The sequence below is a fragment of the Oxyura jamaicensis genome, chromosome 2 (genome assembly GCF_011077185.1).
Source record: "Oxyura jamaicensis isolate SHBP4307 breed ruddy duck chromosome 2, BPBGC_Ojam_1.0, whole genome shotgun sequence".
In the NCBI taxonomy this organism is placed as follows: domain Eukaryota; kingdom Metazoa; phylum Chordata; class Aves; order Anseriformes; family Anatidae; genus Oxyura; species Oxyura jamaicensis.
In genome coordinates, this window is record NC_048894.1 from 111,469,477 (window position 1) to 111,495,895 (window position 26,419).

At 45.1% G+C, this 26,419-nt stretch overlaps 1 protein-coding gene across 4 annotated transcripts in view; it reads right to left on the reverse strand.

The window, feature by feature from the left end:
* KCTD1 (potassium channel tetramerization domain containing 1) overlaps positions 1 to 26,419 on the reverse strand; it is a 97,797-nt gene that overhangs the window by 65,611 nt on the left and 5,767 nt on the right. Inside the window, exon 1 of one of the 4 annotated variants that reach the window (XM_035317484.1) lies at positions 630 to 770. The exons of 1 other annotated variant lie outside the window; for it this stretch is intronic. Coding sequence is in view for 1 of the 3 variants with exons in the window: in XM_035317479.1 (XP_035173370.1) it covers positions 29 to 405 (377 nt within the window). In the remaining 2 variants the exon portion in view is untranslated. Of the gene's footprint in view, positions 1 to 28; positions 517 to 629; positions 771 to 26,419 lie in introns of those variants that run through there. 2 more of the 4 variants (XM_035317483.1, XM_035317479.1) reach the window with 2 other exon arrangements.

Consider the following 26,419-nt stretch of genomic DNA (forward strand, 5'->3'; position numbering starts at 1 on the left):
CGGGGCAGCGCCCGCGGCTCCCCCCGGGGCCGCCCCGACGCCGCCGCCGCCGCCGCAGCCTCCCGCGGTACGGCCCGGAGCGGGGGGCAGCGGCTCGGGCTCCTCCTCGCCGTCCCACTCCAGACCCATCTCCTCTTCCTCCTCCTCCTCCTCGTCCAGCAGCAGCCCCCCATCGGCTCCGTCCTCCTCCTCCTCCTCCTCCTCGTCCCCCGTTATCTGCACCTCCCGGATCTCATCCTCCTCCTCGCCCTCCTCCTCCTCGCCGGCGCTGCAGTAGCGGGGCGGCCGGGGGGCGCCGCGGACACGGCCCGGCGGCCGCTCCCCCGCCTTGTCCCCGCCGCCGCCGCCGCCGCCCCCTCCGCCGCCGCCGCTCCAGTCGCCGCCGCTGCCAGGCATTCTCGCCATATTGCCGTCTCCCTGCCAGTCCTCGGGCAGGGCGCATGCGCTATATTGGACCGCAGCGCCGGAGCGCTTTTGTGTTTTAATGACCTTCAGCTACCGGGAGGCAAAGCCGGGCTCTTAAAGGGAGCGCGCTCCCAGCGGCGGCGGCGGGGAGCGGGCGGGGCGGGACGGGACGGACACGGGACGGGGCTGCGAGGGGCCGGGGGGGGGGGCCCGCAGGTACTCACCGCGCCGCTCACCTCGGGGCCGTCCCGTCGAGCCAAGGGGACGGGCGAGGGGGGAGCCGCCGAGGCCGGGGCTCCCCCCTCGGCCGTCCCGCTGCGCCTCGCCCCGACGGCTCCTCCCCGCTTTTTATGGCTTGCAGATGTGCCTCGCTCCGTCCCCGAGCCCCCCGCCCCGACCAGTCGCTTCTCCTCCGCGCGGGGAGGCAAACCCACGTCGGGGCGGCCGGACCGGGGAGGTCTGGGGGTGGGGGGGTTGTGAATCAAAAGAGGGGGAAGATTAAAAGCGTTACCGGGACTCCGCCAGCCCGGAGATGTCGCCCCGAGGTCTCCTTTTCCGCTGTTCCTTCCCCCTTTTTATTTTTTATTTTGTCATCCCCAGCAGCTAAAAAGCAATTCTCAGCCGGGATGCGGGCGGAGGTCGGCGAGCCTCTAAACACCTCGTCCTTTCAACTTTCATCCACAATACTCCCCCCAAAATAACACCTCGTCCCTTTAACGAATACTACCAAAAAAGAAAAAAAAGAAAAAAAGAAAAAAAAAAAAGAAAAAAAGAAATACCCTAAAACACCGCACGCCTCCCCGCAGGGCTTGCGGGACCCCCAGGAAGGTGCGATGCGGGGATTTACATAGGACTTCGGCCAAGCGGAGTCCCCGGGGTGGGCGGCTCTGCCCTCCGCCGGCTCCGAGCATCCCCTGGGAGAGCCGTCGGGGAGCTGCTGCCTTCGCCTTACCCTTACCCTTTCCCCTTCCCCGGGATGGGGACGTGGCCGGACTGGGGCGCTGGACGGGACCCCAGCAGCTCCGCAGCTGCTCAGCCCGAGCTTTACCAGAGCCTCCCCCATTTCCCGACCAGCAGATTTTCTCCTCTTTGCTCCGTTGAAATAAATATTCATTACCACCACCGGGCTACACCTGAAATTAAAGTCTTAATTGCAGAGCTGCCGGCCTGAGTTACCACATTTGGGGTTTACTCATCCGTAGGCGATTGCTCAGCGCCGGGCACCAGCCGCGGGGTTACCGTGGGCCGGGGGGGCTCAGCACCGGCCCCGGCCCCGGCCCCGACGGGGCGTCCCGGGCAGCGGCTGCCCTCGCAAGTCGGCGCAAACGGGCGGGCAGAAAGGATGCGCGAATTGTCGAGCAAACGAGGCCACTTCGAAACAAATAAGCGCTCCGGGAAGAGAGCCTGCCACTCCCAGAAAATAATTGAAGAGAAAGCCGGTACTGTTATATTGATGTAAGCCCGGAGTAATTACACGGAGGTTAGAGCTGTTGCATGCGCTGAAGAAGTTGTACTTGCTCTGTAGTTTGAGAGCGGATTATGTCAATGGCTTATATATATATTCTAGATTTTTTTTTCCCTATGCACATAAAGAGGATATAAATATACCCCCCCCCCCCGTCATATGCTATTATGCTATTTGCAACCCAACACTGAGTCAACATCTCTAAGACCTTCCAATGAGGTGGCCCAGCTGCTGAAACTGACAGCTATCAAGCAGAAAGACCATTAAAACCTAAATGCCCCAAACGAGCTCCTGTAAGGAGCTATAACAGCCCATCCCAGGAGACACAGAACTGCAGGGCTTGCAGCGTGTCCGTTTTCTATGGAGATCTTCAGTCTCCTGTATTGTTCCAGTAAATGCTAAAAATGACATGACTGGCAATAACCTTCGAACTTGATTCTGTGTAAAGATAATAGCAGAGGTGATGTCTTTCCCTTTCCCTTTCCCTTTCCCTTTCCCTTTCCCTTTTCCCTTTCCCTTTCCTTTTCCCTTTTCCCTTTCCTTTTCCCTTTTCCCTTTCCCTTTCCCTTTCCTTGGTTTTCAGAGCCACATGAGCACAAAAGGTAATTGAACTTTTTTTTTTTTTTTTTTTTTTTAAACTTAAAGAAAAGATGAACACCAGGTTGACAGCTTCTGTACTTGGATGTTCATTTAATCACCATTTCCTGATTACAGGAGGTGAGCTATGTTGACAGAGTTGGAGACGAATATGGAGCCAAGTATACTAATAGTAAGTATAAAGGACATAAAGAACTTGCAGTGAGGTTGGAGGGGAAAAATATATAGGGAACATCCATATTACACACATCAGTTGGAAGCACCTCAACAGCCAGGAGGAAATCAGAGAGTAGCAAACGAGGTGTTTAGGGTGCTGCAGGCGACCATAATTGGGAAGACACCCATATAACCTATATACCTGTACAACCTATATGTGTATGCATATGTGTATGCATATGTATATAGATGTATTTTACTCGCATATACAGGTGAGTCTGTCTATCTCTCTCGGTTCCTAAAGATAAAAATTAGCCTAGTCAGTTGTATTCCAGAAGTCTAAATCCTATTGTTCCAGCTCTCGAGCTACGCCAGGTAATCGAACTGCATTCCACAGCTGCCAGAGTTGCACAAGGTTGTCTAATTGAGGTTGGCATAATGACATTAAACTTAAATCTACTCCACCCTCCACGTCACTAATCAAAGTTTTATCCTGTGGAGTGCTCCACATAGGCAGAGAGAGCCTTCTCCTCTCTGACTCGAGGTTGGAGGCTGATTCTGATGGGAGTTCTGTCTACACTATGAGAATTTCTATTACTGCCGTCAGTGAAGAAGATGCAATTACCTTCAGAACACCAATAATGCACCTGCCCCACTAGGGCTGAAACCCTAGACCCGATTTTCTTTCCTTTCATATACCTGGAGACCAGTTTATATGCAACAGAATTACCATTCCAGGTTAAAAAACAAAACAACAACAAAAAAAAGCCCACTCTCTGAGTCAGTTGGTGTACAACAAAGGTAATGCTTGTAACCATGCTACCAAATTGTTTCAGGCCTTTCCTCATGTCTTTCTCAAGCTCCTCTTCCCCCTGGCCCCTGGTCTGGCTCCTGGCAGGCACAGAGCTTACTAGAGCTGAGGTCTTTGACAATTAGACCATTGCACTAAAGCTCTCCACAGCCTTGTTCTCCTTCAGACAAGCACAGGCTACTTCTCCTGTAGCCTCCATAAGTGGTTATTTGACTTAGATCCATCTAGGGCTTCCCAGTTCTGTGTTTCTCCGTACATATTTCATCATGAAGCCTCACTAAAATGGAATATCCCCCAGAAGGCAAGAAGCAAGGAAAATCCACTGGACCTGCTTGTTCCTTGGGATCAAGGCTAGACATCTAGAAGAGATTTTCAAAAGCAATGTTTAAAACAAGCTTGCTGGTTAACCCTAAGGCTGACCACACGGCAGGGTTCTGGGAAAACAGCTTTTCATCATGTACACTTTTACTGTTAGTTTAAATACAATAAACATGTTTTTAAAAAGTGTTAATATGTTCTCTAAACACAAGCTATTTTCGCCATAGAGGCAGGCTATGCAGAAGTCGGTGTGAGAAATCCACACTGACACTATGGAACTTGAAGGCAAATCACGCTCGAGACTCCTGGAAAATTCACTTAGGGAAAAAGCATGTCCTAGAAATCCTTCTCCCACCCAGAAATACTCAGTTGTTAGTCAGGCTCCTTTAGCATTTCAGAACTGTCACTTCAAAATGTTGATACCATTTTTCTTTTATTCTCTTACTTGCATATATGATATTTTTAGTTGTTTCATTACTTCACGATACTACGGACAGCCGATACTGACATGCTATAATAGATTTAAAATATCTTTTAGTTTATTTTTTTTTTCTTTTTTAGAGTAGTGGCTCCTGTCTGTGTGGCAATGAAACAGCTTTATGTAACTCAACAAAGGAGACATTGATTAGGGAAAGCAGTGATGTATCCATCAGAGCTAAGTTGCAGCTGTTCTTAATGAATTTTAAAACATGGAAGCTGTTTCACCTCTTAGATTGTCATATTATGAAATGTTAGCGGTCGTTGTGCGTATCAAAGCACGGCTCCTACCGACACGTTGTGAAACGTGAAGGCAGCACCAAACCACCCCTCTCGCCAAGCTCCAAGCTGAGAATCATGAAGCATATTGCAGCGAGTGCACTCACTTTTTTTCCCCACAGGTACTGTCCATTATTCACTTAATTATTTCTTTTTTTCTTTTGCAAAAGCAATATTTTTGTTGCTGAGTACATGGCTCATTTTCTGACTGCTCTGTTTCCCAAGTGAAATGAAGAAAACCCGAGTCATCATCTTTGCAAGAAAGCATGTGTTTAGTGCTCGGGAAATTAAAAGCCAAGACTTTGTGAATTGTTGTTATTTTCAGTGCCAGGCAGCTGGAGCAGTCCTTGCTTCCAAAAACACAGACCGCTGTCAGACAGCTTGCAGGGAGGCAGGTAGTAAATTGCATTGCACTGCACAAAGGTTTTAAGGGGCTTTTAAAATGTGCTGGAAGTAGGTTGCCAGGAGATATAGTAATCTTTTATTTATCTGTGTTTGAGCTTGTGTTTGTCTTTGCTTCTGTGGTGATGACGGCACTCGAAACAAATTAGCTGCTCTGTAAGGCACGGCTGGTACAGTGGCTCCAGCGGTTCTGCAGTCATCTGTAGGAACTGCTGACGCTGAGCAGTCCAGTAGGGCAGGGACATAATATTTGTCCTCTGCGGAGGGAAGCAGCTCTTCCCATCCAGGCTGGTAATGTAGGGTAGTTTTCAGTCCTTCTCAGTGAGGTCCTTAAACTCTATGGGGCATGGGGATGAAGGAAATTTGGAAGGACCAAGCCAGCAACTCGGAGAAAAACCTCAAAAAAAAAAAATAATAATCCCTGTGAAACCACAAAGCCTCGTTTATAGGTGTTGTAGGTCTGTGGAAGTACGGGTTTTGGCCTTTTATAGTGGTTTTAGTAGTATGTAATGGAGCATAAATTAATTCTATATTGGATATGGACTTCTCAAAATCCTATTTTCCGTTCATAATCTTGCAATAAAAATTTATTTTGAACTAAGAGCAGAGGCTGGAAGTCAAACTGGGCTGGATGAAATCTATAAATGCGGTGAGGAATGAACAGTTATATGGCAGCCAGGCTTCTTCTCCAGATTTCCGAAACATTCCCTTAAAAAAAAAAAAAAAAAAAAAAAAGGAAGAAAAACCTGAGCCCTCACAGTTTAACAAACAAACTCTTACTTTGGAGACTGTGAGGAAATGCCACTTTCCACCTCGTTTCTGTGCCGTGTGGGTTCTGCTTTATCTTGTTTAGTTTCTCCATCCCTAGGGAATGAGCCAGAGCCTCTGGGTCACTCAGAGGTGGGGCTCAGCGCACGGGGCCAGAAGTGGGGATTTACACCCAAACCCCCTCATTCATACCAGGCTTTTCTCAGGGCTTGGGGTCCTCGGGGGACGGGGCAACAGCTGGCTTTCGGCACAGCCTGGAAAAGGGAATCTCCCTCCCACCACCAGCTCGTGGCTTTGGAGCCTCTTTACACCATGAATTCACAGTCAATATACTTTTGTTTTGACTTAGTGACTGAAATAAACTGATTATTCCCCCTGCCCACCAGTATTATGCCCATGTCACTGTGGATTTGGAAATTCCTTTTCAGGTATTTATGTAGCAAAAACCACAGCACCAATGACCTGTCTGCTTGGATTTTCTTCTCTCGATTGAGTTGTCTCAGCTGGGCTGACACAAACCCCGTTCAAGCAACTTTAAAACTGGGTGAGTTCAAACGGAGCACACAGAGGGTGTCACCAGCCTGCTCACGAGTGTCAGAGCCCCGCACAGGCTGTCACCCAGACCCACCTGCCTTTAATTGTATGTTGTACCATTAAAATCAGGAACCGCTTAGCTCCCGTTTATGCCCCTCTCTTCGTTCACCCACGTACAATTTGGGAGGATGTTGGCCTGTGCAATTTTTTTGCATTTATTTTCCTTTAAACCGTTATCTGGCCACGATGGTTTCCGGCCCTAATAATGGGATTCCACATCCCCTTCTCCATGTGTGAGATGCTAAAGTAGCTCAAGTTATCCTGATAGACCTAAATGCACGGGAACTGTCTACATGAGGTCTGCATCACAGACTGTGCTGACTGTAAAGCAGCATTTTAGCAGTAAGGAATAAATTCATACATCGTTTGGAAGAAGAGTGCAGGGATAACAAAGTATATCATGTTTATTGCCAGCCCTCGTCGTGTCCTCTATCAGCCCATGATTTGATTCATATAGTGAAAAAAGAAGTAGAACAGAATTAGGTGGAATGTTACCAGATAAGCAGAGCTAACTGTGCACTGATTTTAATTGGACTGGTCCTTTATGCAAAAGTACTTTCACAAACTGAATGAGATAAAAATTTGTAGTAATATCTTCAGGGTATTGTCAGGCCTTTCGTTCATGATTTGAAACCAGTGGCCAAGGAGTAAAAGAGACCAGAAGGTGCAAGCTGCAATAAAAAGCTGTATTTTAAGTTTTAGAGCATAAAGCCTGGACAAATATAATTAAAAAAAATCAAAATGATTCTTTTTTTAAAAAAGGAACTTTAAAAAGTTTAGTGAAAAAGGACTGGATGCATTAGTTATTTCCTCTCTTGATTTTCCCCTATCAGATAATACTAAAGCAGATGAAAAATACCTTCTAACAGCTGGTGAGCATCAGTATTTCGCTAGGGCTTGGCATTATGAAAACGTTACTTCTATAGCTGTTGAGAATGCTTAAATGCAACAAGCTTTTTGTCCATCCTTGAGGCGTATCTTGTTTTGAATAGCCTTGCCTTATTATATTCACGAAAGATTAAGTTGTGCCCACTCCAAAGTTTCCTTATTTGGTGATCAAGGCTAAAATTCAGTTTCTTTTCACAGAACTGAAGGTGTCATCAAATAAATAAAAATCATTTAGAAAACTCTCAGCGCTGTCATTTTGCACTTTCATGGACTGGATTATTTAATTACAGGCAAGGAAGTTATTAGATAGCAAGGATGCTGCTTCTTAGGATCAATGAGCATTGTTAAAAATAAGCAAGAAAAAATGATAAGCTCTTTTTTTTTTTTTTTTTTTTTTTTTTTTTGCCTTGGACAAAATGAGGTCACATTTGCAATTTGCAGTGCACAATCTCTCCATTAACAATCTTGGCAAAGGTTTATCAAGTTATTCCGAATAATTTCCTCCAAGTTACGAGGGAGGGTGTCACTTTGCCTGTTACAGGACTGTCCCTGCAGTTTACTCGACTGTTCACCTGTGCGTCGTCAGGCTTGTTCTTGCTGATTGGTGTCAAAGGAAAAAAGCAGTTTTTGAAATCAAAGCTTCAGCGTGGAAGGATATAAAGTGTGAAATCCAGAACCATTGCTTTCATTCTGGCTTTAGTAATCACAGAAACCTGCTGTAGGGCAGGAGTAATCTGCCAGAAAATTATTATTGAGCCCTGGTAACTCAGATATATGTGCAGACATGAAAATGTGGTTCTTAGTGCCAACTCGAGGTCCTGCAAGAACCTCACATGCCATCCTCCACCTGGCTTGCAAATATGCTGCATTCCAGCGTAAAGGAGAGGAAGTTTGTTAATTCCCAGGCAGCTGTGAACAATTTAATCTCTTTCCAGACAGCCCGGCATCCTATTCCAATTGTGAAGTTTCTCAGGGGACGGGGAGTTTGAAGAGTTGCTGAGAGATAATAGGGCCTTTATTCCAAGGTCACTCCTATGTGTTTGGCCTTGACAGTAACATCTTGATAGCGGGGCTGCCAATTCGCGCAGTCTCATGGTAGCGTTTTTGGAGTTTCCTCTTCCATATGTTGGAACGGAGGGGTGGAAAATTAGTGATTGGAAAGAAGAAAAGCTTGAAACCTTGAATGACTGTTCTGTAAAACCTTGGCAATCAGATGGAGAAGCAGTTTGGTAATTTCAGAGAGGAGAAATCCCTGTGATTTTTAAGATAGACTTCTCACTCTGAATATTGGTTGTTGGTGCTCCTGAGATTTCCTGAATAATGTGCCCACGAGGACTGAGCTGGTAATTTGACCTGTTTTTCTGGACAGATATCTAAATTACTGACTTTTTTCCCCTCTCAAGACTTATTTATATATGTTAAAACAAGCAAACTCTAACAACAACAACAACAAAAAAACAGGAAACACAAACACAAAAGAAAACAAATAAATAAAAAACCCACCATCACCACCACCACCAAAAAACCACACTGCACCATCCAAACAGTGTGCAAGCCATTTTTTGCTACCTTTTTGGGAAGATGTGTGTAAGAATTAGAGAATCACAAGGAACTACCTCAAGAAATTCATATCCAGCTTTCCTCAAGCTCTCAGAACCAGTAACTTTGCCCGGGATTTTGGAAAGGCTCTGCGTTCAGAAGCGGCTGTAGAGGCATTTAAACCAGCTGTACTTTCAAACAGGCTTGCACCTGATATGGTTTCCATGGGAGCTGCTTGGTGCTTAGCCATTTGCAAACATGGCTACTTATGTAGATAATTAAATTAGAGTTAGCGAACACAGCGTTCTTCTGAAAACCTGACCTTTGGCCTTTCTGGCACACTGGTAGAAGAGTGAAGGAAAATACATCCTTTCTGTGCTTTACCTATCCTGCACCTCTGTATTAGTCTCTAAAACCAGCTAGATGTCACTTTTAGGACCATTAACAAAAACTCTCTCTGTTTCACTGTATTTTCAGCATTTACAATTGGATTATTCTGCCCAGCTCTAGCTATAGTGTTTAATTAGCTCAGTTCTTTCTATTTTCGCTGGAATTCCCAAATTTTAGAGCTTTTCTTTTATTCAGCATGATATATTGGGTTTGGATTACACGAAAATGTTTAGTAATATTCTCTAAGTAGTTTTATCCCATCAGAAAGCAATGACATTGAAGTATTTAGGAATCTTAGTCAACTGTAAAGTAGAGAGGCAGAATTACAGGAGCTTTGTTTGTGAAGCTAAAGGGATCAAAGTATCTGGATTAATTTGTAATGTTTTGGGGATGGGCACTTTATTTTAAAGGAACTTCTAGAGTTGGTTTGTTAACCCGTCACTCCAAATGAGCTTGTCAGACCCCACACAGCCAGGAATGGGATTTTGTCTGCTGAATTTCAGTTTGGCCACCAGTGCATGGCATAATTTAGGGCCAGGCAGAGAGAAGTCTGTGAAGTCCAAGAAACTCGGCACTATTCTGGGAACTCATCATGAGTTTCTGTTCTCAGCAGTAGGATCCTTAACACACTGAAGCTACACGGCCACCTCGATGTTGGGGAAAGAGCACTTCTGACTGAGAAATGTGCGGTCGCTGCTCCAAGTACTTGCTTAAACAGAAAGATACTGACCCCCTGGAAAGCACACGTGTATAGGAGATAGCAGAAGGTTGCTCAGTCTTCATCTCTTCCTGCTTTCTCACCAGAGACAGCTTTCACAAATGCCCTCCCTACTGCCACGGACAAAGGCTCCTACCTACGAAGCCCACCAGGATGACAGGCTGATGATGAATTCTGGGTTTGCGCAGGCTCTCTACATGGCTGTCCAGTCTCTTAGGCTTTGTCTAAAGCTTGACAAAGGTAACTTGACAAAAAATACACCCCAAACGATACTTTTTCAGTATTTTGGGACATTTTAGTGGAGTAACGCCTAACTGATGCTGCACACTTACAGCATTTTTACGTCTTTATCTGCTAGTCAGTAGGAGAATTTTGAAATAAGTTAGCAAGAGGAGTTTTCACTCTCTGAATGCTTCAGAAAAGTCAAACAGAACATCTTTCATCATAGTCTGAACCTAAGCACCATGATATTTATATTGATCTGATCTCTTCCACATAGTACATCAATAAACATTCATTTTTTTTTGAATCAAAGGTGGTAAATGCTGGCCCTAGAGTAGTTTTCACCAAGTCTTATGAATAATCAACCATTTTAAGTGGCAACATGCAAACAAGCACTCTCCTACATGAAGGGTCTGCCTTTCATTTTAACCTCAGAGAGAAAACCATTCCTCTCAATTTCTTCTGCTTTGCCAAAAGGACATGAAAGAACAACAAAAAGTTGTGAATGTTCTACAGCTTTGGATTTGTTTTAAAACTGAATAACAGTAATAATAAACTGAGCTGAAGATAGACTAATATAAATAAGGAAACTGAATAAAAATAGATAATAAAACTTCTGTTTTGGGTGACACAAGAGGTTTACAGACTGCTAAAAGAGGGTCTTTTCCCTCAAGTGTATATAAAATGTCAGTGACTCAACAGAGCAGTATGCAGAAATGAGCAATAATTGCATTGTATTGGAATAATGAATTTGAAAACAGTCAGCTGGGTAACAAAGAAGACACATTTATCATGGGGAAGTTACCAATTACAGCAAGGCAGTATTTCAAGGATCATCTCAAGAGCAAGAAAAGGGAAAATCCCAAATCTAAGACCACTGTTTGCACCTCTGCTTCCTACCATGAGGAGCAGACTTGTGTTCTGGGTTGACACCGAGGATCTCCCAACAAAGTATGGCTTGGCAAATAGGCTGGGCAAAGGAGAACCAGGTCTCAGCTGTTTGCAGGCATCCGTTTGTGCTCACTGCAAGTGTAGACACCTTAGGGGGAAAATGTTAGTAATCTGGGCACAAGAGTTAAAGACTTTCCGGTAGAATAACCTGCATCACTAATTTGGCTTAGTTTCCTCATGGGAAAAACAGGAAGCTCCTTTGTTCTGTGTAGTCAGCTGTCATTCAGCTTACTATTTTATTTTTAAATGATGTTCTCTACAGTAAACAGCAGGGATGCCAAGGCTGCTGATGTGCCGTAATAACATATGCAGGACCTTCACATTCCCATTAATACAGAGCCCAGATTCCTGGAGATCTAGGAGAGAGAAGGAACTCTAGAACATCTCCTGCCACGTTTGCAAAACCAGCCATATTGGGGGAGCTCAGCTTGGGCTCATGACAACCGGTCTGACAAACAATGACTTGTAAAGGCAGAACAGATAGAAGTACAACTTCACCATGGACATTCCTCTTGAAGAAAGAACCACGCACCCACCCACCTACCCAAACAAACTAAAAAACACTGAAAACCCAGACCAAACAGATGGCTGTTTCCTCCAGCTGCATCCTCTTTTGATCCTGTTGAACGATGCCACAGCCATTTCAGAGAATGTCCAAGACCACTATGTGAGGCTACTTTGGGTTAGCCAAGGAAAGAAGAGGGAATGGCAGGAGAAGGCACGGGGGCTGGTGTTGGACCACAAAAGAATATGGAGTGGTTCTGAAATTGCTCTCATTCAGGTTTTTACTCCAACAGTCCCTGCATGTCCTGTAGGTCTGTTGGCAATTATCTGTACCTTTACAGCCCTAAAGCCATCCTGATGTCAGACCGAGTGCAATTCATCCAATACTTTGCTGAGAAGAGCCTTTAACAGAAGATGTGGTCTGGTTGCCTGCAGTTTCTCCCAATCAGCTGTCCCAGCAGACAGAGTCAGTGTGAGCATTCCTATAGCCCTGATGGTATAGCCATGTATATATGCATATATACATGTAGATATATTTCTGAGATCTATACCCAGAACAGGATCAGGCTTCTCAGTAGCACAACTAGATTTGAACTTTACTGCCCCAGTGATGGGGAGTAAGGGACAGGTGTGACGGAGCCAGAGGGAGGCTGCTGTAGAGCCAGCCCTGCTTCATCCCACAGCTGACATGAGGCAGGAGCTGACTCTTTTCCCTCCCAGCAGTGACTCTCCCTTGGTGATGGCAGCAGCCGGAGCACATCTCATTTCCTAGGGCCCTGACCCAGGTGTTTTCCCAATGGCAATCTGCTGCCCTGTGCAGCTTCTGCATTGCTAGAGCCTCGGGTCAGTATGTTCAAACCCTCCAGCAACCCCATCGCAAGTCAACCTCCTGGTGTCCCAAGCAAAGCCCAAGTAAATTTGCTGTGCCTGCAGAGGCAAGACAGGATTTCTGACCAGAACACTGATAAATGCCCTAGGCAGTGGTGCCAAGTGACACACATCTTGCAGAAGTCATGTGTCTCCCTTGCAAGTGTCTCCGTTGGCAGACAGGGTTGCTTTTCCCCAAAAATTAATAGGAAGTCTGGCTTTAAGGCACATTAAGGCTTCTTGCATTTACCTTTTTTTTTTTTGCAACCCCCAAAGAAGTACAAAATCTGCCACTTTCTCATTCCTCGCTCCAATTAAATGCAGCTGTGGAGAAATTCATCTCATTCCTCTTCTGGTTTTTATTCCTTTGATACCACTCTCAGCAGTCCAGCCCCATGCCAGTGGAAATGGCTGATGAATGTCCTGTGCCTGTCACTCTCCTTTCTGATGCTGTTCTCCTAGGAGAAACTCTCCAGTTTTTCCTTCTCCCTAGTGCATCGCATGCAGGTGACTGAAATACTACACAACAGTCCCAGCTCAGAAAATGCTTCCTCTCCTCATCTGCCCTTCCCTCTCTCCAAATCCCCTTGTTCTTTCTCTCATCCCCTCTCCTGCACTACCTGTTATTCGTGCAGGAATGAGCAGAGGCACCTGCCAAGCTGTGTGAACCATTTCCTAGATTTCTGTTTGGGGGATGGAGAAGATGAAAGGCAGAAAGGTAGAGAAGAAAACACATTGATCTGGTGTGCAAAGCCACTTTGTACATCTAATATCTTCTCCTGCTTTATCTATTCTGATTTGCAATGCCTTGAAAACGGGCAAGAGAATACTACATGCTTGTCAGCTTCAAAGTAGAGGAAGAGAAAAACCCCTTCCTCTCTGAGCTGTGCACGTGTCCTGGGATGGGTGGCTTCCCACACTTCTCAGGGAGAAGCCCTGGCTGCTCTGTTATTCCCATGGGGCACGCAAACAGATGAGCACAGTGCTGATATTTGTGGGAAAGTCAGGATGCTCCTCATCCTCCTTCTCCAAGGGCTTCCATTATTTTTGCGTAACCCTGCCCGCCTCCTCGGGAGGTGTCACCCCCTCACCTTGGCATATGACATGAAACAGCCGTGATGCTCCGCTCGCAGCGGCACCATGTGCTGCGGCAGTCTGTCAGTACCGATCTCCATGGCCATGTGTAGGGGAACCTCCGTGCCTTCATCTGTGTGTCATTGCAAGAGTTTGGGTACCAACAGTCATTGCCAACCTCAAGTATTCATAAGCACAATATGTCCCCAAAAAAAGAAGCATGAGGAAAGAAAATCAGACCAAACCAAACCAACCAACCAACCAAAAAAAAAATCCCAACAACCTTGATTATTTGTTAATTAAAAAAAATGCAGCACATTTGGGGGTATTCATTTAACTACTGATTTTGAGTTTTTGAGTTTTCAGATTGCATTTCATTTGTTTTCAAGTCCTGTTCTGTCTTCTCTTCTTCCACTGCCCTACCAATTCCCCCTCCACCCCAAACATAAGGCTGAGAAAGATAGTTTCCCCCTTTGAAATCTGAGAGTCTCTTCATTCCTGGATATAAGGCTCTGAGAAATAAATATCCTGGGAGGTGAGGTGGGGGAAGCGGCTTGGCAACCCAAGAAAGAATGCAATAAACCAGTCATTTCCTTCCCAAGCATTAAACTCCACACCCTAGAGTTAGTGGTCTTTATGACAGCCTAGTCAAATAGGAACAGGCTCTCAGAAAAGCAGAGGAGAAAGGTCCTATGTTTCACAGCTAATGCATGGACAAGGTGCCAAATGATTGCATTTCTTTCATTTGCCGCAAACTGAGTTAGCTTTGAGCTTGAAGGAGCAGGTTTTTAAGTACTGCTTCTGGGCCTGGCATCAACGCTTCTGTTGCCATAATGAGTCAGACATCAGAGGCAATACGCACTAAAGGATGCAGGCCAACACCTAGGCAAATACAAACGGGAAAGGAGGGCTTAGAAAATACACGCACCTGACAGGGAAGAAGGACTCCCACAAATGTTTTGAAATGATAACCTCAATTTCCTGCGCTTCAGCAAATAAAATCACTTCAAAACAAAAACAATGTAAAAACCCCTCTAGAATCTGTGCAAGGTTAATTTGCCAGAGGCGGATTTTGCTGTTAATTGCCATTTGCCATGTACCAAAGCCACAGACCCCAAATGCTCATGCACATTTCCCATCAGGCAAGCAGACGCACGATTAAGAACATCTGAGCAGTCATCCTTAGGACTGTAAAAAAGATAAATCTTTAAACAAGGGGAAATTAATCTTCTGAGCCACAGAAACCACAGCCACAGATGCCCCTTCCTCTTGTCACCTGCCAGGGCTCCTGAAGGGATGCTGGATGGCTGGGGGTAGGTAGCTGGCTCTGGGGACAGACTATGGGATGGAAAGTGCATTGATGGAGAACATTTGAAACTGATTTGCACCCAACCTGGACTCCACCAGGAACTCTGGGCAGCCTAGAGACACTTATTTAATACCTCTCACTGATATCAGCTGTCAAGAAATTTTTCTGATTTGTTCTCATCTGCCTCATTTTTCCTTCCTCATCAGTTCATTTTAAGACCATCCCTCTTCTCCATCCCCTCTTTGAACTTTTATTATGATCTGAAGAAGTGCTATGTTTTGCACAGTGCTCTTCTTTACTTTCCCTCAGTCCCTCCAACACTTCATCAAACATAACTGTCACGAAGAAAACATTTACTGCTAGAAATTGTAATGATCTTCTAACCGTCTAATGCAAAATGACCAACTACAGACCTCTAACAGACCTCCCATGTTTCTTCCTTTCTCTGTTAATAGGCAGCTTGTAGCATTTCAGCACCAGTCTAACCTGCTAGTTTTATTAATGTGATTGATTAATGGGAATAGTTTTAATTTTATTCTGACCAACGATTGTACTGATAGAGTCTCATTGCCGCCATCACAGTTGCGTTGTTGTGAAGACGACCTACACGAGTCACCTTTCTGATGAGACCACCACCACCAGACAAAGCACTGTGCAGCTACCATTAGATCTCTCTTCTTTTTTTCCTGAGATATATGACTGAACCTGCCTTCTGACTTTAAAAATTAGAGCGATGTGTTACAAACTTTGTGTTGTAAAACCATGCGATGTAAGAAAAAAGAATCACCTCTACTAACGCACACAGAGATCAATAACCATGTTTAAAAACCTCCAGTACCTCGATTTCCATGGTGTCCATAGACAGCACTAACACTATACAAGCCTAAATGGTGAGGTCACCACTCCAACAGGAACAAAATAATGAGGTCCGATACCCACAAAGAATTTGTATTCGCATGCCATTGTTCTGGAGCCAGTTAATGATTTACCCAGATTAACTCCCGTGCCTTATGGACATAATGCCATGTTTTCCCCAAAATGCAGAGGTACACAGATATAATGTAAGAATTTTGAAATAGATGATATTTTTTAAGACTGCATAGTGGTAAAAAGCAAAGACTTCACAGAACATAAAAAATGTGTACATTTCCCGACCAGCCATAATTTTACATGCAGTACCTTAGTATTTCAGGTCATTACTGCTTTGTGTGATCCCACATACATGCTAGAAATAAAGAGAATGTGATAAAGCAGAAGGATCATGATTAAGCTTTGATGTGTGGTTGGATCCTGACTTTACTGCGTTGTTGAGGGTTTGTGGGCACCGAAGGAGATATGGTAAATTTGCCCAGGGAACTGAGGGTGTGACATTAGTGCAAGTCACCCAACACTGAGGTCTTCCAAACAGCCATGTCTACAGTAAAGCAGTTTCCCCACTAGTTAGATTAAAGCCAGCGTGGCTATGCTTCTTCTTCTTACTGCCACATTTTCTTTTGCACTTAATGATCTAATCACATCCTCTTTTTTCTACAGGGCCTTTGCCTCGTTCAGTGCCCAGGATGGATGGGACTCATTGAATAGGCATCTGTAGTCTGACAGTTTGTCTGCAGATTTGCCTGGAGCTTAAGATACATCCTTTGATTCTATCCCTGTCTGTGCCACAAAGTTCCTGTGTTAGGATACGGGGCTACTCGCTTAAACCAAACCAAAGCGGGCGCCTGACTCAAATCACTCGAGACCTCATTTGTGGAAGAACTAAACACTCATTGTATGCAACTGGAGCAGAGCGTTCCAAAATGCCAAGTGTTCAGGGAAAGGTAGATACTAGGAAGCTCAAACTTAAAATTAGGAGATGGTTTTAGCCATGATCTCTCAGGACTTGCCAGACAGCTGCCTTATGCACATTTCCTATCTGGACTGCTGAGACTGTTGCAGGACTCCCTGAGAAGAGCATACGCGTCTCTGCTTCCAAGGGTTGTTGCTTTGGGTGAAGTCTAACTAGGCTTGCAAAGGAATCTCTTTCATCTGAACTCTGTTGTGCCAACTCTGCATGCTCCAGAGCTCCTGAGGAGGCCACCGGGCTCAGGTCACCACCCCATGCTAGAGACTTGGAGGGTGAACAATCTTTGTGGAAAGCTCAGTAGCCCTGGGCCACCTATCCCACCTGTAAGGCCTTCAGTTTTCCTCAGAAGGGTACCCAGCTTCTGACTTACAGTACTCATTTGGTACAACTTCCTATAAACTATTAGAATAAGGCTGCCACCTCTGTCAGCATCCAAGCTTTATTCCTTCTTCACATACATATGTCTTTCTCTACGCTGCACCTGAATCTCATCTTTCAGGGACAGACAGAGAAGAGAGATCACTTGTCCTTCAAAGCCAGTGCCCAGGGGAGACAAGGAGCACCTGGAGTGGCCCTATTTATGCACTGCACAAGCCAGGTAATCGAGGATCTTCCAAGGAGAGGACTCAGTCATCCCATCCCTCAGAGACTGCAGCCGGGTATTTCTGTGTCCTTTTTCAGCAGTCCCCGGAGGATGAAAAAATTTAGGCAGGACTATTAAAAGAGATGGAAAGATGTCAGCAGGTTGTGGCAGTGACTACAGGCTTTGCTGTCTGGGTGCTGTGCACATCGCTTCTAACAGGGATCAGTGCAATCTGGCGTTTAGGCAACGTTACAGGGAGAGCGACTCTCTCCTGCAGCATGCCACAGTTGCTTGCGCAGTGTCAAATTTGGTATCATCTTGACGTCTGGTCTGTGGCACTCATCCATCTGTTGTAACTGAGTAGGTGTTGGGTGGGGTTGGCAGGAGAGGCTTGTTTAAGTGTTTGTTTTCATCCTGAAGGGGAACTGCAGCATCAGCTCAGTAATTAATTAAATACTTGTCTTCTAAAAAACGTGTGTACTGATATTCTAAACAAAGGGTGAGTAAGGCAGCTGGTGCTTCTCACTGCGGGAATGTGGAGACTTTGTTCCCTTTTCTCCTTGGTTCCATGCTTTTTCAGGTAGCTTTCCCCAGGGCTGGCACTCTGGTTTCTCTGCTTCTCCTCCTGACTGAGCCAAATGCCCCCTGGCTGAATTTGGATAGGCCACTCCATCTTCCGTGCAGCAGTTCTCCTCTCTGTAAAATGCATCCAAAGTTAAACACCTCCGTTGGTAGAGGCTTTGAAACCTGCTGATAAATGTGCCACAGAAGGGATGCCTGTCATTATTAATATCATGATCTTGTTGTGTGGTTATTCTGTTCAAATAATCATAGCTTTCAATTAAGCTTTGGTGTCATCTCCTCATAGCAGAAGAGACGTGGTCTCCCGACACAATGGAAACCTAAGGCTGCCTCTCCTGGTCCTTTGGGAACCTGCTTCACTCATTTCACCCAGAACAGAGCACAAAAGCACTTCTCTCTGCTTTACTGCCTGCCTGTACCTATTCACAAAGGCACGGTGTACCAAGCAACCCTCGTGTCTCCTCCACATGTGGCTAGGGAACTCTCCACCTGCTCTGAGCTTCTGGACAGACCCTGGCGTTCAGCAGTTTGCCTTGGGACAGTGACTCCTGCTGGTCTGTTTTCCAGTCTACCAGGACACAGCTGTACTTTCCATCTAGCAATCCCCTTTAACCCGATCCTGTCCACAGATCAAAGAAGTGATCTATAGGATTTATTACTACCTTCAGCAGAACATTTATCTGGGAGCATGATAGATAGGCAAGGAGATGGGGGACCTTCCTGAGCACAGCTACATACGTCAGGTCTTGTCCCGTGTGAAGTTCTGGCCACCACCACCGAAACCTGGGGACAGCAAGGGATGTCCTGAGCAGCTCACATAGATAGCTATTTTGTGGCTGGCAGGCCTGGGTGCCGATTTCATTAATACCTGGCATATATTTAAAGATGTGCACCCACCTGTGGGGATTATAGGATCTGCCTCTGTGAGCAGAGCCACAATCAAGCTGTTCTCTTTTCTCCCCCCACCTTCTTACAGACACACAGCAACAGGCTCTGCCCTAGAAGCCTCTCTAAAGGTGTTGGTGGTAGATCCTCACATATTGCACGCTTCCTATTTTCTGGCAGCCCCTGGAAAGCCTAGCATCCTGGCACTCCCACAGGTTCATGATTTTGCTTCTAACATTACCAGTCCTGTTGAACAAAACCATAAATCAAATACCAGGGTTTCAAATGCAGTTTCCTATAAAATACTCTGGGAGGGCCTGACCAGAAGCACCCACTGGGGCACTGATTAGAAGGGACAAAATATGACTTTCATTTTTTTTAGTTAAATAACAGAAGAATGCCAATGTTGGCAATGTCACTCTGACGTCACCTGTATTTTACCTATACTGTCACTTTTTGGTACCAGAGAAAGGTGTAGGAATTGAATCCTTTTTATTGGTAGATCAGGCTGGGAGAGGGGCTGTGTATTATTATTTCTTATCTTGCAGACTAAAGCATGTACTGTATGTGGGAACAAAATTTATTGTTCTTTTCTCCACTGTGATTTGTGTCATAATAAACTTTAGTTTCTCCTCTAAATGATTTCCTTCTCTATAATTTCCTCCGGTGACTCTTGGACCCTGAAGTGCTACCAGCCACAAAATTACCAATCGGAGCATTTTGAACTCTAGTTATTCACAAGGAACTTGTACTCCTCACATCCCACGAATACTGTACTTGCAGTGAGATGAAAGGAGCTTACTCCGTGCTTTAATCATGTCCTGTTCATTTCCATAAGCTAGGATTTCTCCTCATTCAAGTGGCTCTCATTTTTTTTTCTTTTTTCTTTCTTTTTTTTTTTTTTTTTCATTTGGTAAAAAAATAAAAATAAAAACCCACCATCAAATACCCCATACTGAGCTGAGCATTTTTCACTAGCAATGTTGCAGCAGAAGATGACCACTACAGGAGGAAGGGAAGGAAAAGACACAAGAACAGTGAAAAAGAACTTTTGGATTACAAAAATCATACATTCAGCTGCAATACAGGTGGTGCGAGATGTGGCTATTTCCAGCTTTGTTTTGGGGAAGTCCCCACCTCCAGCAGATAGCTTGAACAGCCCATGATAGCAACTCCATTCTCACTACATCCTAGCACAGTTTTTCTCCTTTTTTTCTTTTTCCGCTTCTCCCACTTCTGCCTTTCTCACTTTTCTACTCGTCTTTTTCTTCCTTGTCTCCTCTCACCTCCCTGCTTGTTCTTTGGGAGAGTATTGCTTTATTCTCTATTCTTTATATTCTTTTATTCTATCGCTTTATTTTTTATTCTTTGGGAGAACATTGCTCTGGCCGTGTCAGTGTGCAAAGGTAGGGAAACCCAGATGGAAACACGTGGGAGTGATGGCTGCAGCCAGTACGGCAGAGATATAGAAAAGCTGAGTGAAGCCTTCAGGAATAACGCCAGTTTCCTTGATGGCGATGGGCACCCTGTGGCTGAGCACACCCAGCACAGGGTGAGGAGCCTGGCTGCAGTGCAGGATCCCCTCGCGCTGCCCTCTGCACCCCGCTGCTGCGGCTCTGCCTTTAGCAGCCGGGCACCACTGCCCCTTCGGCTGCTGCTCTGCTCTCAGGTGAAATAAAGCCTTAAGAGGGTTTTCATAACCTGATAGCATAACCTTGGGTCCCCAAGATTTTCAGTCTTGCCCTGCGTGACCGAGGGGCCAGACAATTCTGTTGATTTTGTTACATCCAAATACCACACCTTATTGTTCAGATAATTGATCTAAGTATTAAAGATCACCCCCAGGGGTTATCTGGGGGTATGCTGCTGCCACCCTTGCTAACCTTGCTAACCTTTTGCTTTTCATTCTCACGACACTTCCTTTCTATTTTAAATCAAACACCAGAGCAGAATTCTGCATCTTCCCCGTGGCTGCTAGATACTCTTAACCATAACGTTTTTTCTCCTCTTGTGAGAAAAGCTATGATTGACTTTCCAAAATCCCCTCTAATGTTTATCTTAAAAGGTTCTGCATAATCCACGGCTTCATTGAGAAACTTCAAGATTTTTTTGAGGAAATTAAAAAGGAGTGCTTTTCCTTTACTGGCTCCGTCAGGTCTAACATTAAGCTCATCTGCAGGTTTTAAAACTCACTACCTTGTAGTTCTTCCCTTTTCATGTGCGTGAGATTATCACAATTTTAAAGTAAAATACCTGCCATGTTCCATTTAGTTGGTATAGCAGAATATTATGTATATTTCTAAGGGAAAGTTGCATGATTTTCTCAACAGCTCTCAGCCTTGATTAATGCCATCTGCTCTGGGAGGCTTGTTACTTTAGCATGTCAATCCTGCAGTTTCTCTTTTGATACCTCGGTGTTTGACAGGCCCTAATCTTTGGTAATTAAATGAAATACGTAGAGAGTGAAGATATTTCCAGCCAGTAAAGACTGATGGGACAATATAATGTAGGCTCTGCAACACACTTGTCATTTTTTAATTGCCCCTTTGATCCAGCAAATCCACTAATTCTCTTTCAGATATTTGAATTTCTCAATTGTTTGTAGAAATGTGTCTGTTTGCTTTTGAGACTTCCTCTCCATCCTCCTGTTTCCCATCTTTCACCTTCCTTTGCCAGTTTACGTGCCTTTCTGTCGGGTTAGCCAAGGCTAGATTTCCTTCTCCTGAAGGTTACCTGTTTGGTTCATCATACTGTGTTTGTTTTTTCTTGCCTTCCTGCTTCCTTTTTGGTTTCGGGGTATGCATACCTTCTGTGATGCAATTATGGTATGCTTAAGTAGTTCCATGCTGACGCTCAGGATTGCAGTGTCTTCACTTCTGACTGGCTTCTTTCTCTGTACTTCTCCCCAGCCCCCTCCTTCCTCCAAATCCAAGAATTTTAAAGGATTATATTTTAATTGCAGTACAATTTAAGTGTTAGCTGGCTATTAGATTTCTCTCTCCACCCTGGAAGGCTTTGTGTGATGTTTTGGGTTTCTGGTGCTGTACTGGGGCGGGAGGTATTTGCATTAGCTCCTTTATTTAAGGCTGGCCCAGACCCAAGCCTCTACACTTCTAGGTACCGCATGAAACACAGTTGTGACACAAGTGGCAAATGCAATTTCAAACATAGGTCCTGCCAAGGCACTTTGAGGGGAAACAACAAATTAAGATTGGTCAGACTGTTTGATGCTGGAGCATGCTTCAATAAGTTCAAGGGCACCACTGGCTTTTGGAAAAAAAAAAACTGGATGTGTTATCAGGCTGGCATTATCCAGGAAGGGAGGAGTTGCTTTGTTTTTTTCCACTGTGATCCTGTTTAACTGTGTTTGCTAAACAAGAAACTGGGGGGAAAAAAAAGCAAGAAAAATCCTGGTTTAAAACCAACAGACACACATGCTTTGTTTTAGCATCTCTCTGCCATGGGAGGACAAACTGCTTTAATCAATTTCAAAACAAAACAAAGCAAAGCAAAAAACGTGCACAGCTCTGGAACCTAAAGGGGAAAAAAGGCATTTACAGAAAAATGCCAAGAGCACTGAGAAGGAATGAAATGAGAAGGTCGGGGAGGAAAGAATTGACATCTTGCCTTCTGCTCACACGCTGAAAGCAAGAGTGTTATCCATACAGGGGGAGACAATGGGGAAAAATGAGGAAAGAGTCATGCAAGACCCCAGATATGAACAAACAGTTTGCATACAGAGGGTGGCCATAAATTACACCAAATTGGTGGGCTGCAAAGCTACAACCAATTCCACACAGGTCCAGCTTGGAGTGGGGGAACTGAGAGCGTTTCCCGTCTTGATGCCTGATCCAGCCACAACCCAGCTCAGCTCTGGGCAAGAACCCACTGCCCTTCCTCACCAGCCTGCACCCTCCAAGCTGTGTCTGCAGTTTGGAGGTGACGGGTGCCACCACGCACAGCAGGGGACACTTTAGAAAGAGTGTCACCGACTTCCCCGCAGCAGTGTGGGGCCTACGTGGCTGTGGGTGGCTGAAATCCTGCAGGAAGGCAGCATCGCATTCACTGGACTTTGGCTTTAAAAGGAGACGTGTAAAAGAGAAGAATAGCACCGATGTATTTTTAGGACACAGAAATTTTTTTTTTTAAAAAGATACGTATTTTGAAACTGACCCTTGGCAGCCTGTTTAAAAGAGCTTGAAACTATCTGAACTACATAAGGAGAAAAAAAAAAAAGGAAAGAAAAACATGCCCATGAGGGCTGAAAAATCACTTCAGTAATAGACGACTTTTAACTTTACATCAGAAAATGTTTGGCAGGCATAATTTTAAAGTGTTAGGGAAATGTGTGTGATAACTGCTCGGGTGAAAGAGCAAATGCAGTCCACAGTGAGATTTATCAAATGTTCACATAAGCAGTCAGAATCTGGCAGGGCCAGCTGCCGGAGAGGGACAAGGAGGATCACAGCTCGGAACTTTGAAAATCTAATGAAGCCCAGTGATTTCTCACGGGAATTTTTTTCTTTGAGCGTGTTCATGTGTTGTGGGAATGCTAGGGAGCAGAAGGCTCTGAAAAAATACCAGCTATAAGGCACAAGGGAAACAAAACCCTCCATGACCTACCAAAGGCCAAACCACCCTTTTCCTCTTTTAAAGCTGCAAAGATTCCTGATGCACCAAAACCCCTGAGCCCTGTTGTATTCTCCTGAATTACACACACAGGACAATTGACAGACTCGGGTTATCAGGAGGGTCTCATAGTCTCTTTCCAAAGAGACCAGAAGTGCATTGAACAACCCTGGGTCTGTGTGGGATTATGAGCAGAGACTTCAGCCAGCCAGCAGAAGGCAGTGCCACTTGGGGTTTTGACTATCTGCCTGCAGAATGGAAGAGGGACATCAACACAAAGAGTTACAGGGCTAGGAGGAGAATGGCCAGAGGAAGAAATGCAGCTTGAAGCAGAATTCAGCCATCCCTGGCTTTGCACCACAAATATGTAAGCAGCTTGCTTTTGCTGTTCTGCTGCAGTTGCATCCTAGCAAAGAAGTGTACCACTTTAACACCTTTTGTGACACAAGATGCTTTAAGAAGTTTGGCTTTACAGCTCAGATATCTTGGAGATCTTTCGCTGTGCTCGAGGCACAACCATTTTCCAGCACGTGATGACATTTGGGAACGTGTTTTCTTGTAAGGTTCCTTGCAGCATGGAGCTGTAGCTGCTGGGTAACCTCAGATCCCGTGTGCCAGAAATGATGGGACATTCAAGCCTCTGAGGTGCCCCAGACCTGAATTGGGCTTTTGGAGAGTGCTGGATATGCTAGAAATGTGTAAGAGCCAGGCCTAGCTGCAAATGTCTGAGGAGGGAGCCAGATGGGTGAGTCTTCTGTTCTTTGTGAGAGTCTTGACAGGTTGTGGATAATTAGTTCCTTTAGACTGGAGACAAGCCAGCACTACCTTAGCCTTGATCCCATATGCCTGAAGTACAAGTGGGAGTGGGGGGTACCCAGCACCTCCCAGGAACGAGCCGTGTCCTACATGTAAAAACTGGAATCTGATTCTGTTTCTCACTTTCAGCAGGACTGTGCTGGCTTTCCAAGTCCTTGAGGACGCATGAAAGCCATGTGTCTGTTTGGCCCCAGTCGCCTGTAACTCATACTTTCCATATGAAGTTCACCATACAATAACAAAGAGAAATGACTTAATTGAATTTGCTTGGAACCCAATATCAGAGCAGTGTAACAAATAGAAAACAGTTAAGTGCTGTGCAATCAAACAGTGAGGGAGAAGTTACAAATTTCAACACATATGCAGCTGCATTGTGGAAAAACAATCAAAACTACTACATGTAATATGGTTGTGCTTCCATAACAATTTCCATCCAGGCATAGAGAAACACTTAACATATTTCACTTGAAATTTCCCAGCGCTGTTTCCTGGGACAAAAAGGGGAACTGCGGATCTCTGCAGCTGAGTGATTAGCCTAGGGTCACAGGGCAAGAGATGTGGAAGCAGGACTTTGGACTCCTGGTGATGTACTTTAACCACAAGACCATCCTTCAGTCTCCTTCACGCTGATGACTTTGGAACTAGCTTTAAAAGATCCAGTGAGACGCAATGATGGGAGTGCTAGATAGCTGCACTAGATAGCCGGAGGCAACAAAAATGATTAAAGACATGTGGGGGTATTTCTAAACAAAAAGATTAAGACCAGAACTATTTCATTTAGAAAGGAAAACAGTAAAAGATGATAGAATTGAGGTATATAAAATAATGAATGGTGTGAAGGAGAAATCAGATGCCCTTCATAAAACAAGAGGGCACCTAATGGAATTTAAAAAGGCATTAGCTTATAAATGGGTAAGGATATCACTCTCCAGCTTATCTCTAAGCAACCCATGTAACTCTCAGTTGCAGGATATTGATGTAAATGGTTCAATGAGATTAAGGAAAAAAGGAATGATTATATATAGCCAGCAATAAATACAGAAGATTTTGGGGCTAGAGAACATACTTCTTCAAAGCTACAGTTTTGCCCTGAAAGAACCACCTCCTTTCCTGAGAAAGAGCTAACTCTTCTCGTTCCCAATTGAGTCTCACCTGCCCGAGTGCAGAAGCCCCAGCAAGAACTGCAGCTGCTTTCTCATATGTCCCCAAAAGAGGAGCACTGCTGCCCACACACTTCTCAGGAAGCCTGTTCCTCAGAACAGCATCAGCAGCCTTAGCGATTCAGTTCTGCTAATAGCCAAAATCACGTCCTCATTTTGCCTCCAGGAACCCCAAACTGTCTTGGTACCACAAAGCCCCGTCAAATACAGACTGCGAGCCTGTCTAACCCCTTTCCTGCCACACCATTTAGACCAAATCAGGCTGCTGTGTATAAATGGTGTCAAATTTGCCTGTTGGTGGCAAGCTAGGAAGGCCTGTGCTTACGCTGTGTGAGTAATCCTTAGTGCTGGGAGTATCTCTCTTCAGGGTTTAGAAAAATGTTTTGTATAATGGGTACACGAATGGTTACAAAACTTACAACCATCATTTCTGATAACTACTCAGCACTGGTCCCTGATGCTGAATGGTCAGACCGTCAATCTCTCTCAGTAAGACACCTTAACTAAACCTCTAGGCTAGCCCCTTGGGCTGCCTGGAAAGAAGTAAGCCTTAGGGAGATGGGCATCAGCTTTTTAGCTAAAGAGCCCGCTTCACTCCTTCCTCTGGGCCTGGCGACCATAGCACTCCTACCTCCATCCCCTGATCGCGATGGTGGGCCTGCGTTCCCTTTGTAAGGCACGATACGCACCGCTCCTCTTCCATCTAATGCCACCTCCACGTACAGCTCACACAGGGAAATAACACTGTTCCCATTTCATAAGGGCACTTTGCCTTATCTTTGAGCAATTTTAACAGCCCCTGAACACTTTGGTTTCCAACGGTTATTGATATGGTCTCAGTGTCTGCCTCTCCTCTCTTCCCCCTGCTCCCCCGGCAGCACTGATAGCAGGAGCTCTTGTTAATTCCTTGTTGAACACCTGCAGTGCTCTGCTACAGCAGGAGAGGTGGTCCTGCCCCAGCAGGACTTCTGAGCTGGGTACGCAAGTGAACTAGTGTGTAGAAAGTTTGCCAGGCGATCGGATGAGGAGGATGTTTTTAGGTGTTTGTAAGAAGGTGAGGAAAAGAAAAAGGCTCTCTGAGCACACTTCTTTCTTCTTTCCTCTCCTTGTTATACAGTATGATGAAAATAAATGATAGAATAAGAGAACATCCCAAGCTGGAAAGGTCCTGAGAGTATCACTGAGTC